This window comes from Tiliqua scincoides, chromosome 1, assembly GCF_035046505.1.
Source record: "Tiliqua scincoides isolate rTilSci1 chromosome 1, rTilSci1.hap2, whole genome shotgun sequence".
Taxonomy (NCBI): domain Eukaryota; kingdom Metazoa; phylum Chordata; class Lepidosauria; order Squamata; family Scincidae; genus Tiliqua; species Tiliqua scincoides.
Genome location: NC_089821.1, coordinates 168,297,908 through 168,310,863, shown reverse-complemented (window position 1 = coordinate 168,310,863; position 12,956 = coordinate 168,297,908). Strand labels below are relative to the sequence as shown.

The 12,956-nt window shown below is 42.6% G+C and overlaps 1 protein-coding gene and 1 pseudogene across 1 annotated transcript in view; one reads left to right on the top strand and one right to left on the bottom strand.

Moving 5' to 3' along the window:
* Positions 1–12,956, top strand: part of CSMD1 (CUB and Sushi multiple domains 1) — a 947,002-nt gene that overhangs the window by 738,955 nt on the left and 195,091 nt on the right. The window contains exons 25-26 of the mRNA XM_066622693.1: positions 1,765–1,891; positions 5,233–5,435. Coding sequence (XP_066478790.1) covers positions 1,765–1,891; positions 5,233–5,435 — 330 coding nt within the window. The remainder of the gene's footprint in view (positions 1–1,764; positions 1,892–5,232; positions 5,436–12,956) is intronic.
* On the bottom strand, positions 6,664–6,783 carry LOC136637830 (5S ribosomal RNA; annotated as a pseudogene).

Genomic DNA, 12,956 nt, shown 5'->3' with positions numbered 1-12,956 from the left:
TGCTGTGTTTTGTTTAACCTAAGTTCCATTCACTGCAGTTCTGTTTCAGAATGGTTAATCTCTGACCCCCAACCCCAAAAAACAGGTAGCAAACATAGTATATAGACTTTAACTTCACATATCTGATTCTCTGAAAAAAATCTCCTAATGCATGAACTATTTGGACCTCAGGTACTCTTATCTTCTAAGCCAGCGGTTTTTAACTGCTGTGCCGTGGCTCACTAGTGTGCCGCAAGGCAGCCTCAGGTGTGCCATGGGGCCAGGCAGCAGCCAAGTGCAGGAGAAGCGGCTGCTTTGACCCTCACACGGCAGCTGTGAAAAAGGAGCAGCCGCAGCTGCTTTGCATCGCCTGCTGTGAGCAAGAGGAAGGCTGCAACCCAATCCTCATTTACCTGGAAGTAAGTCCCATTGACTTTTATGGGGCTTACTTCTGAGTAGACACACCTAGGATTGGGTATGAAGTCCCTTGTTGCCTGCCCTGCGTGCTGATTGGGCAGCCAAAGGACCCTGGAGAAGGTCTGGGCGGAGTGAGTGAGAAGGAGGGAGCCAGGGGCAGGCAAGCAGGTAGGAAGCCAGCAATTCTGCTGAGGCCACCAGCCTAAGAATGGTTTGGCTTGGCTCAGTATCCATGAAAGTCCCTTTTCCTTGCCACAGTTGCCTGCAGCTCCCCAAAGCAATCCTCCCTGCCTTTCCTTTGCCTTTCAGAGGAAGGACACTGGGCCACAATCCTAGCCCCACTTTCCTGGGAGTAAGCCCCATTGACTATAAGGGGACTTACTTCTGAGTAGACAGGCTTGGGATTGGGCTTTTGGTAACACTTTTTCTGAAATACAGGAGCAGGCAATTGACGGGGGGGGGGGGGAGAATGTGAGGCAAGTGATTCTGGACCTTGGGAAGGTGGGGATGAGTGAGGGGAGGGACAGTAGGAGAGGTGCTAACTGCAATTATGAGAGGAAGGGCAATATGCCTGTGGGAGGGGGTGGGTGGGGGAGAGGAGGAGAGAAGTGCCAATTGCCTGCTCATGTATTTGAGAAGAAAGAGTGCAACCAAAAGCCCAATCTTAGGCATGTCTACTTAGAAGTAAGACCCACAGGCACATTCCCCTCCAATGTCCCCCCTAGTCTTTGGCTGCAATCCTAACCACACTTTCCTGAGAGTAAGCCCCATTGAACAAAATTGGACTTACTTCTGAGTAGACCTGGTTAGGCTTGTGCCCTTTGTCATGTAATGATTTGATTGTATTAATTATATTAATTAAAAATTAATTGTAATGTGGTAATTTAATGTAAGTAAAAAAAACTGGGAGTGTGCTGTGACAATTCTAGTGCCTTGGCAGTGTGCCGTGAGCTGAAAAAGGTTGAAAATGGATGTTCTAAGCTCTTATACAGAGGTTGGAAGAGTATTCCATTCCCTTTGGGCTCAGTTCTTGATTGTTTCTCAAGCAATCAGATTGATTGAAAGCTCTCTAATTACCTCTTTAACTCTTCAATTGTATTTGTATTAATATACTATACTATACTAGTTGACTATACCTAATATTTAGATAAATGGCAAGGCTTTATAAACTTTTTCCAACTTTATTTCATATCATAGTGACTATTTTTTTCATGCCGCATGAACACTCATGCCTTCAAGTAGCATATTACAAGCAAATGTATTTGGCTCAAATGAAGAGTTCTACATATTCAGTCAGTAAGATGAAATACCTCGTCTGCGTGTGATACTTTGCTCTAAAATTGAAGGGCATTTTTTTCTTCTTTTCAGCTGAATGTGGTGGACGAATTAATGCTGCTGTTTCAGGTCGCATATTATCTCCAGGTTATCCAGCTCCATATGACAATAATCTGCATTGCACTTGGATAATAGAAGCAGACCCAGGAAGGACAATTAGGTATGCACATAATTCCAGTTATTAAACCGATTAATATTAATCTTGTTCACACTTTCCTGGGAGTAAGCTGCATTGAACACAATGGGACTGATTTCTGAGTAGCTGTGCATAGGATTGTGCTGCGACTGCAATCCTATACAATCTTACATGGGAGTAAGCCACAATGAGTTTAATGGGACTCATCTGTGAGTAAAAATACATCAGTTTGTGCTCTACGGCTGCAGTCCTGTGAATGTGTAGCATGATGAAACGTATTTCTGAATAATGATGTACAGTATTGCATTATTAGTTCCGTGTTGTTCAAGATATGTGTTATATGGTAACTTAAGTGCTGCATAACTTGAACAGTTCTTTAGTGGTCTTACAGTTCCCTTTTAAGCAATACATTGTCTTGAGGAAGATGATTTACTGTTTGCTTTCCTTACATTGAGAACATTGTTCCTAAATCATGGACTTGTGATATAGTTGATGATGGAACAATACATGGCAGTTCTATGCTGCACAGTAAGCCCCACTTAGTTCAATGAAACCTACTCCCAGATACATGTGCATAGAATTGCAGCTTAAGGGACGTTAATTACTGACTGTGTCATCAGAGAATCTAATGATAGAAGTAGCCATGCTACTTTTGTATTAACAGCCCAATCCTATGGATCAATATTGCTGGCAGAACCAGTGTCCCGCCAGTGGCGACTGCCTTATGGCAGTCACAGAAAGCAAACTGACAGTGTGAAGAGGCACATTTCACCAGAGCGCCAGTGGGAAGGCCACAGCTGTGCCATGCGCAACAGTGGCTCCATCGGAACCTGCTGATGAAGACAAATCAGCAGGGGATGTGGGATGTGGCATGGAGACGGGGGGAAGGATGGTGACAGAGGTGGGGGAAGGGTGGATTAGCTCGGGGAAGGGAGCAGGTTTTGCAGCTGCCACAGAATCTTAGTCCCTTTCTTGGACCCAGTCCCAGAGTGCAGGTCCATGCGAACCTGTGCCTGTGATTTTGCTAGTGCCAGTCTAAATAGATCCTTAGACACTTCAGAGGCTTACCCACGGGCAAGGGAATATTTGTTTCCTTATCCAGAGGGGACCTCTTTGATTGCCCCCCCCCCCCCGCCCAGGATGCAGCATGAGCTGTTTTGGTGTGACTGCATTGGTGGGGGAGATGGATAGGATTGGACCCTTAGTCTTCTTTATGCCATGAATTAAATTGCGGAGGAAGAAATAGAAGCAGGGAAGGTGTATAACCCATCCTACTTTCCTGCACAGCATTATAGTCTCTCCTTTGCTTGTTGAGATTGGATCTAGATTTATCAACAATTGCAAAACCAATTATTGGCTGCACTGCATTTAAACCAATCTGTAGAATCAGACTGTTAGGGTTTCTTAGTATGTGATTCACAAACCATGAATGAACCCATTTCTGACTTTGCCCATCTTTCAGGTGGAGGGACAATATGTCTAGATAGACTTCCAGATGCAATCTATCAGAAATCATAAACAAATTAAGGGCGCGATCCAGAGGCACCCTTTACCTTACAGAGGCATGCCTTACAGCACCCAGGAGGGTTGCAAAGGTGCTGTAAGGCATATTTGTACCTCCTCGGGAGTCCGTAAGGCTGGTCAGGTCAGTAAGGCTCCTCAGGAGTCAGTAAGGCGAAGAGGCACACCAGCTTGCGGAGGCTGATACAAGCCTCCGTGCTGATGGAGGCAATGATCCTTGCATCAGCCCAGTTGGGCCAACGCAAGGCTCTGGGGTGGGCGGGGAGGAGGTGGGAGGGAGGTATTCTGGGGGCATTCCGTGCTTTTTCCTTGGACGTGCCACCTCAGGAGGTGGTGCAAGTTAGAGGAGACCCATAGGGGCCAGGGTGCCTTACCCATGGGTAGGGGAAGAGTTTCTTCCTGACCTCTAGCTGAGCCACATTGGGCCCCTATCCTGCGCTGGATACTTCTTGGCTTGCTTGTTCCAGCGCAGGATAGAATTACGTCCTAAAATATATTTTGTTAAAGTATACAAGTATACTGCCATTAGACTAGCACCTGAAAAATCACTATCCATTGTTCTTTTAAAGAACCCCTTTATCCTTTATGTATCCTTACATAAATTGGTTAAATTTTAACTGAAGAAACTCTCTGGCCAAAATAGTGCCCTTATACATATTCAGAGAAATTCATAACATTTTAAACACATTTTCATTTTCTTCTTTCTAGAAATAGAAAGATAAATGTATTCCCCTAACACTAGACTAAAAGACACTCGCTCAATCACAAGTGAATTCTGTGCTCCATTTGCATTTTAATAGGAATAGCAACTGTGGAATTAATATAGAATGAAATAAGAAATTACAAACAACTATCTGTAACTAGAAAACAGATTTAATATTTACCTATTAGCAGCCTTCAGAGTCAGTATTTATTACAGCAAGTGCAAAAACAGCCTCAAAGGGTGACCATTTTCAACAGGACTGTAACTCTTGGAAAGTGCTTTCCTATCACAGGCAACTTTTAATGTTTCAAAGATGGGGATTATGCTATGCAGTGTGGACGTGATGATAAAATGTGTTTAGCTTTCTGCCACATGACCTTTGACCTAATTTACTAAGAAGTCATGGCCTACATATTAATATGATGGACACTGTCATGCATCAGGTGGCTTCAGGTCTCCTTAGTCTGACATGTGATATAACTCATCAGACCTTAAAAGTCATTATCATGGCAAAAAGCAAGAGAGTCCATCAATAACCATGCTTGTCTACCTATAGTGAATGTGTAATCCTCTTGAATGTGAGGAAGGTTTATGTTGGTAAGGACAGGGACTCATAACTGTGTTTATGCTTGTGTGCATGCATGCATAGTACTTAGGTTACTGCACATTTTAATGCTTTCAAATAAGATAAATTAATTTTAGAGAGAAATGCCATTGATCCTACTAGCCCTTTCAATCTAGATGGGAAGAATCTACATTAAGTGTATATTTCACTGAGCACTGCCTCTAGATTGTGCTTATTTTCTCAGTGACACATAAACTTTTAATAAGTATTTGGTTCACTGTCCAGAAATTCAACTGCAATATCAGCCAATGTTCTCCAACCACTGGAGAATGGCAGTACTATTATTTTGGTGGTTGTTGGAGTTGAATAAAGGTCCTAACTTATATTAATTACAAAAACCACAATCCGTCTAAGTGTTCGTTGAATTTGGTAGGCTTAAGCACACTTAACTCTGCAACAGATTGCGGCATTGAACTTTTTGAACTCTCATTGCTTAATCTTTGCTTTTTATTTAGGAACAAAGTAGAAAAGGTGCTTGAGAATGACATGCTTCATATGTTACTCTTTCATTTGCAGTCTTCATTTTATTGTTTTTGACACTGAAGTGGCTCATGACATCCTAAAAGTGTGGGACGGCCCTGTTGAAAGCAGCATTCTACTCAAAGAGTGGAGTGGGTCAGCCCTTCCCGAGGACATTTATAGCACTTTCAATTCACTGACTTTACAATTTGACAGTGACTTCTTCATCAGCAAATCGGGCTTTTCTATCCAGTTCTCAAGTAAGTGAATTGCTGTTGTCATTGCATACTATCAAGACCTTTCATGTGTCCGTGGTGAAAAGCTTATCTGCTATGTCTTGAATACCTGTCTCAGGTTGGTATGTATCCATAATCTATTGAATGTACATGATATGTTAGATACATTTTTAGATAACCTACAAAATTGCTTTATGTGATTTGAAATAAGAATTTCTCTTTTATTCTCATCCATTTTAGATTATTTCAGATTTACTTTTAATACTCTTAAAAACTTGGTCTCAAATGGAGTTAAATTTCCTGTTAATATTTTCTTTCACTTTCCACTTTTGGTACAGAGACAGTGGAAGATGCAAGTTAATCTATAAGACCCTGAGTGTTTATTATTGTGCACATCAAAAAAATTTTCTGGGTTACACATGCTATAAAAGCAAAATAGAGTAAGATGTGAGTTATATCACCGTTTTAAACAGGAAAAAACACACACTTATGGAAGGGCAGCTTGGATTAGAGAAGCAGCCAGGTGCTTAACCCTCTCCTGACTACCATTTCTCCACCTCAGATTTCTCTTCCTAGCTTCGCATTTTCCTGGTCACTTAGCTCACAGCAATTAACAAAAATTGACCAAGAGTAGTGGACTGTCAGCCCAATGCTGAGGTGCCTGGCGCCCAGGGCTGCAGTGGTGTCAAAATGGCTGCCAACGCATCCTGAGCGTGCCGGGCAACCAGTATCAGCTCCCAATGCCTCCTTGGGGGAAGGGGACATTTGTCCCCTTCCCCCGAGTATGGTAAGTGGCCCAACAATGGGCCTACTCTACTATGTAAAGAGTAAAGCAGAGTAAAGCAGTCCCATGTCGGGCTGAGAGGCCAGACATGGGACTTTGGATCCAGCACAGCTGAGCTCTACCAGTACCACCCCCCGCCCCACTCTCTCCTGCCACACCTTTCCCCTGCCCTGCCCTGAAGCAGCACCCACTACGCCCCGATTTACCTCTCTGCTTCCTGGCACTTTGCACAGAATGCCAGGTGGCGGCCCACTGGCCTCCAACAGGTGCTGGCCCCACACTGCTCCAGCACGGGGCCGGTGCCAGCTGCCACAAACATGCCTTACAGCACGTTTGTGACAGTGCATCTGGACAGTGAACCGGCACGCTTTCTTTTGAGTTGGGCCCTGTATAAGCTTTGTACTCCCATAGTTTCACTTCCATAAGCTTTGTGGTTGGCAACCTTCAGTCTCGAAAGACTATGGTATAAGCCTACAGCACCCAGTATTCCCAGGCGGTCTACCATCCAAGTACTAACCAGGCCTGGCCCTGCTTAGCTTCCAAGATCAGACGAGATCAGGCATCTGCAGGGTAACAGTTGCTGCATACTCCCATAGCAATTAATGAGAGCTTCATCAAGAGCCAAGAAGTACATCAAGAGCCAAGAACTACAGTTGAATGTACTCACAAAGCCACCTAGTCAGTCTGAGTACCAATCACAACGTACAGAATCTGGATTTACCCTGAGCTACAGAAAAACGTCCTTGAGGGGGGAGTGACTATCACTTTGTAATATAGCCATCCATTACGAGCCAAATTCAAATGCTGAATGAGGTAATTATGAACTAGAACAACTTCTCTGGATGTCATGTGCATCTATCACAGTGATAAAATTGAGGGTTAGGTGATGTTTACAGGAGAAGCTACATTTTGGGTCTGCCATATGGTTCCTTCACCCAAAGTGTTCTCATGTGCCACTAGTGTCCCTTAGTTGAATAATTTGCCTAGGAAGGCAGACTTCCATGTGACTAGTTTCTACGAAAAGGGGTTTGTTTGGCATTTTGGGATCTCATCAAGTTTCAGGTGCAGGAAAATCCACAAGAGGAAACTTGTAACTTTCTAAAATCAATTTTTAAGATGCATATATTTTTGCTAGAGATCTCTGTGCAACTAGTTTTGTGTGCTTCATTAAGAATGCCAGCAGAGATGATTAACTGAAGGAATGCAAATGTCTTTTTGTCACAAACTGTTTGGACCCCATCAAGGGTCCATTGTCTTGCGGGCTCACCACAGCATGTAAAACACCATGAGGACATGAACTGACTAGTGTGATTATGTTAATTGTAATCAGCCTAACACTTTTCATTAAAACTTAATTACCATTTAATCATGCATAAAAGGATAGAAAATGGAGTTCAGCGTGCAGCCCTGACCTTTACTCTGCAGGGTTAAATATATTTAAACTAGTTATTAGAAAGTGGGGTTGCTGACTAAACCTCTCCCGTCAAGCCATAGAAATATTGGTAGGAGTAAGTAGGATGTTAACCGAATAACCCATTTCCTTAACCTCTGACCTCAGAGTATCAAAACTCAGATTAGTTAATTTGCAACAGGGTTGTCAGTTGACAGACTTAGGTTATGATGACCTTTCCATCATGCCTTCTTGTTTGTTGCCCCCTCCCCTGCACACACATGGCAATTGCTTTTCTAACCAAGTGGCCCACATGTCAGAAATAGTGTTCCAGACAATCATCTGAAGACAAAGGTTAGTGATTAATCTATTAAAAGCGGGGGGGGGGGATTTCCCATGGTTTTCTATTATGAAACTCAAGGCACGTTTGAACAAAAGGATAGGAAAGTGATGGTTTTAAATTGGTGCATGAGGGAACTGTACTTATTAGGAAATATTTTAAAACAACTAGAGGCTAAAGACATCAAAAGGTGTGTCTGCTGTAATGTTCTTTATTGGTTAGGGTTCAGCATAGATAGACAGCTCTTGTTGGCTGATCCCTCAATGCTTGAGGCTGCAATCCTAACCACACTTTCCTGACAGTAAGCCCCATTGATCAAAATAGGACTTACTTCTGAGTAGACCTGTTTAGGATTGTGCCCTGAGTCTCATACTGAGTAACCAGAAACAAACAGAACCACACTACAGCAGTCCTATGAATTCTGCCAGATCCATTGAGTGGCAAAAGTTAATACTTCATAATCAGTACTACTGAAGGCTGCAGACAGGTCTAACAGCTTCAGTAGCAAGCAACTGTTCCTTCTAACCTGATGACAAACAACATCAATCAGGGCCACAATGATTGGGTGTCAATGCCAGGCCAGATGAGCAGGGCTCTAGAAAATTGATGTCATCCTAGTTTGTCTAGAACTGGAACCAACCACTTGATCAATAACTTTCGTAAAAACTGTCAAGTCAGTAATAGCTGGCTTGGGAACCTGCATCCAAAGTACAGTAGAGCAGGAGTTGTACACCTTCTAATTTAAGGCTGTCAGGCACTGCCCTTCTCTTTGACATTAAGAGCCACAAATGACAAAAGATCTGGGCTGTTCTCACTAGGTTTCACTAAATAAGCTTGCATAGGTCTAGCTTACGTTCCCTAGCAAGTTCTGTACCCTGACAGGTGAGAGAGACTGGTTAAAACAGATACAGATAAACAGAATAAGCCTGAATTTTTGTGCTGAAAAACTGATTTGAAATGCCAATTCCTCAATCCAATCAGGTGCAAGTGAATTTATCAACTCGGCAAGTTGCCACTCGCCACAATCTCATTGACTTCATTGGGACATACTCCTTGGGAAGTGTGTTTAGAACTGCAGTCCTATGCACACTCAAGTGAGCATACATTCCATTGAAATCAAAGATACTCATGTCCAAGTACATATTCATAGGGTTGTGCTGCATGTCTCTTGATGGACACAACCTGGGACTAAGCCCTGTTGAATGTAATTTCTATTCTGCTTTTCTTCCAAGAGCTCAAGGCAGCACACAAGGTTCTCCCCCACATTTTACAACAATTCTGTAAAGCAGTGGTTCTCAAAATCTCCGAGAGCTCAAGAACTGCTAGTAAGTACTTGCAGGGGCAGGGACCGGGAGGGGTGTGTGCTGTGGTGGTGGCGCAGAAATTGCGGCATCATGGCATCACCCAGAAGCTTGTCTCCCTATGGGGGGGGGGTTCTGCAAGCCTCGGAAAGGGTCCAGGTTGCCCACAGCCCCTTCTGCAGTTCTCCTCCAAGCGTCTTATCACTCCAATCTGCAGGTTGGATCACACTTCTAGTAAACTGGAAGTTGCTTCATCTTGCAGATCAGAGTATTAAGTTGCTTGGGAAAAACTCATAGAGAGGGTTTCAGGCCTCCTGGACCCTCTCTGAAGCTTGCTGACCTCTCTCCCCAAGAATGGAGACAAGTCTCTAGGTGCCCACGGCGCTGCAATTGATGCAGCGCCACTGGGGCACCCATTCCTGGGTCACTCCACTTAAGGGGGAATGGCCCATTTTTAGTTCCTATTGTAGGTCGTGACCCATCACTTTGAGCACCAGTGCTGTAAAGTAGATAAGGCTGACTGGGGGTGAGGCCCACAATCACTCGGTGAGCTTCATGGTTGAGCTGAAATTTGAACTCAAATTTCTTGCTTCTAATCTGGATTCAAACCACTACACCATGCTGGCACTCGGAAGTAAGAATAACTTCTTGTTAAACATTCTTTGGATTGTGCCGCTTAGCCACTAACCTGATATTCTAAGATCAGTTTTACATGTGCTCAATTGAATGTATTTAAGTTAAAATATACATGAAACCATTTGGTACCTCAGTGCAAGAAATCAGTGGCTTATGAGAAGCATCTTGGGTCAACACGGGCTGCTAAACATTCCTCAAAAGAGAAATTCTGCACCTGTTGAAGATTCTGTAATGACCTGGATATCCTATAATGATAAAAATTATCACCGGAGGCTATAACACTAATTGACAAAAATAGGGCCTTTGAACCTATGACAAGGACTGTACTGACTGTGTGAGGATGCAGTTTTAATTGACAGCCTTTGTAACAGCTAATCAGCTGTTCAGGAAGAGTGCCATGATCTTACATAAAGATGTATTTTAGGAGCAATGGGAGCTAAATGAAAGGGATAAACAAAGGAAGTTAACAAATTCATTTGTTTGGAATAGCAACTCAAGACTCAAGTCACGGCTGTTGCTGATTTTGTTGCTGCCTTTCCTTGTTCCCCTATGATGATCTTAAGCATCATTGGCTGCACATTGAGCACATTTGTCCGTTTCAAGAGCCACGGGACATGGTCTGGCAAAAAGACTGCTTCAGCAGCAGCATCTGTCTCTGTGTCTGCCTTGCTGGGTTCCTGCTGACTGCCTGACGGAATATAGGACTTTGTGGATCATTATAAGAAGACTATGCTTTCTGTGTTTTCTAGACCCCTTTTTGAAATCATATCTTTCTATGACTGGTACTTGTTTTGAAAAGCTCTAGCACTAGCATTCTTCCATAGAAGGAATTGTGTCCTTTGTCTCAGTTGTATTAGCATTTCCATGGGGAAAGGGGAGGACCACCCATCTTTTACAAGACTCTACAGTTTTCTTTATTATTATCATTATTATGCAAGCTTCTAGGGTAACAGATCTGTGTAATTCAAATATACCAAGTATTTGTTGCATCATAATTACTGTTACCCAGTTATACTCTTGTGGAGATATCTACCCAAGGAAGAATGTGTCCTCTGTCCAGTCTTGTACTCCAAAATGCATTATCCAGTAGAAAGATATAAGAAACAGAGACAAGGGCTCCTGGAATATCTAAAAATAGCAATCATGACCCACTTCCAGTTTGGAGTCACAAAATTGGAAGTGGATTGCAATCACTATTTTTAGACATTCTGAGATTGTCTAAAAATAGACACACACCCCAGGAGGCCAACACTGCCACTGGTAAGTACAACCCTTCCTTTTGTCCCTGGCAGCATTGTGATCCTGGCAATCATGTCACTGCCTTCACCCCTCTCCTACAAAGACTTAGAGTCATATATGTACAGTCATATATGTACACATACGATCAAAAAAAACATTTGCCATATGTGAAGAAAGGACAACTGAGACAGTGGGAAGATCAATCCAGTGTCCAGCTAAGATGGTCACTGTTATGCTTGAGTCATTAGCTGGTATCCTGTGCTTTCCTCAAACCAAGTCAAACAAAATCAAAGAAGCATTACGACAGCAATGAAATCATTGTGCACCACCTTCTGTAGGAAAATCCCTCAGCACCTCCTCTAGCTAACTAACTAACTATACTATAGCTCAGTAGTTATAGTGTTAGTGTACACTATAGTACACTATATATATAGTACACTATATAGTGTATAGTGTACACTATAGCTCAGTAGTTAGGAGGAACCAGGGCACCCCTGAGGCAGGTGTTCACAACCCCTACCAGTTGAAAGAAAAACTGCAATCAATTTACCATTTGTCAAGCTTCAGAACAAGTGAAACAGCTTCATGATTGTCATTGTGGTCCTAAAGTCCTGGGTAGTGCTAAGGAGGGGATCCTCAGTATGTATGTTGAAATCCCCCAGAACTAAAAGCCTTCACCATTATGGGGCTGATAATTGCCCATCTGTCTGCATTTACATGTCAGCACTTGTGATTCTCAGTACCAGTGCTGCTCCGCTTTGACCTTGCTATTATTGTGGAAATATATTTTAATAACATTGCACCTCAAAATTATTTTCCCCCTTCCCCTGGCCACATACTTTATTCTTGGCTTCAAAACCATAAAATTCTCTTTAAACCTTGGCTCCAAGCATTTAGCACTTGTACATTGTAATGCTAAACAGGCAGAAATTGTGGCACAGTGTGAGTGCTAACAAACAGAAATGTTTTGAAAGACTTCATGCTTGTGCTTAAGGAACTCTGAACTTTTTTTGTTTTTAATAAACCTCACAATTCAGTGGAAAATGTCTGAAAGCAAGTTTCACCAACCCAAATATCCTAGCAAATACTTTAATGCATAATAATATTTGTCCTTTGGTAAAGTACAAAATGGATCACACCTTCACATGTTGGAGAGAAGGTCATAAACAGGTATAACATAATAGTGTGTTGCCAGATCAAAGATTTGTATTAACATTTATTCTGATAAATGAGTAGCTCAAGTTCCATTGCAGCAGTATAGGAAGAGGAGGGTGATTGGTAAAATATAATTAGTGACCTTTTATGGGGCTGAATGACACTAATTGACCATTAAGGTATCAATTCTATACACACGTTCCTAGGAGTAAGATCTATTGAACATAATGGGATTTCTAAAGAGGCATACCTAGGCTTGAGTTGTAAATGCTATTAAGCAGCATTTTCAATGGAACTATGAATTCTAGACAAAGGGCTCTTACTTTTGATGAGATTTGACCTTGAGTTACAGCTCTGCTTCCCTACTTTCCTACTTCCCTACCCCCCACTCTCACAGCACCCAACTTCCCTACAGAAACCCATACCAAAATAATTCTTGGAACACCTTCTGCTTGTTAGGGAAGAGTTGGTACTATGAACTATGTTAATGGTACCTGAATCATGTCAACGACAGACACTGGCTAGACTCATGGAGCTTTGCTCCAGCTCAGTGTCGGCCTACCAGGCTAGCGTCCTACAGTGTCCCAGCTTTTGTCAGTGGATCAGTGCAGCTGCTGCATATCTTTTCCAGGCTTTCAACAAAAACAATTACTTTTTATTGTTGCAATTAATCAATTTCAAATCTTACTTAATTGGCTAT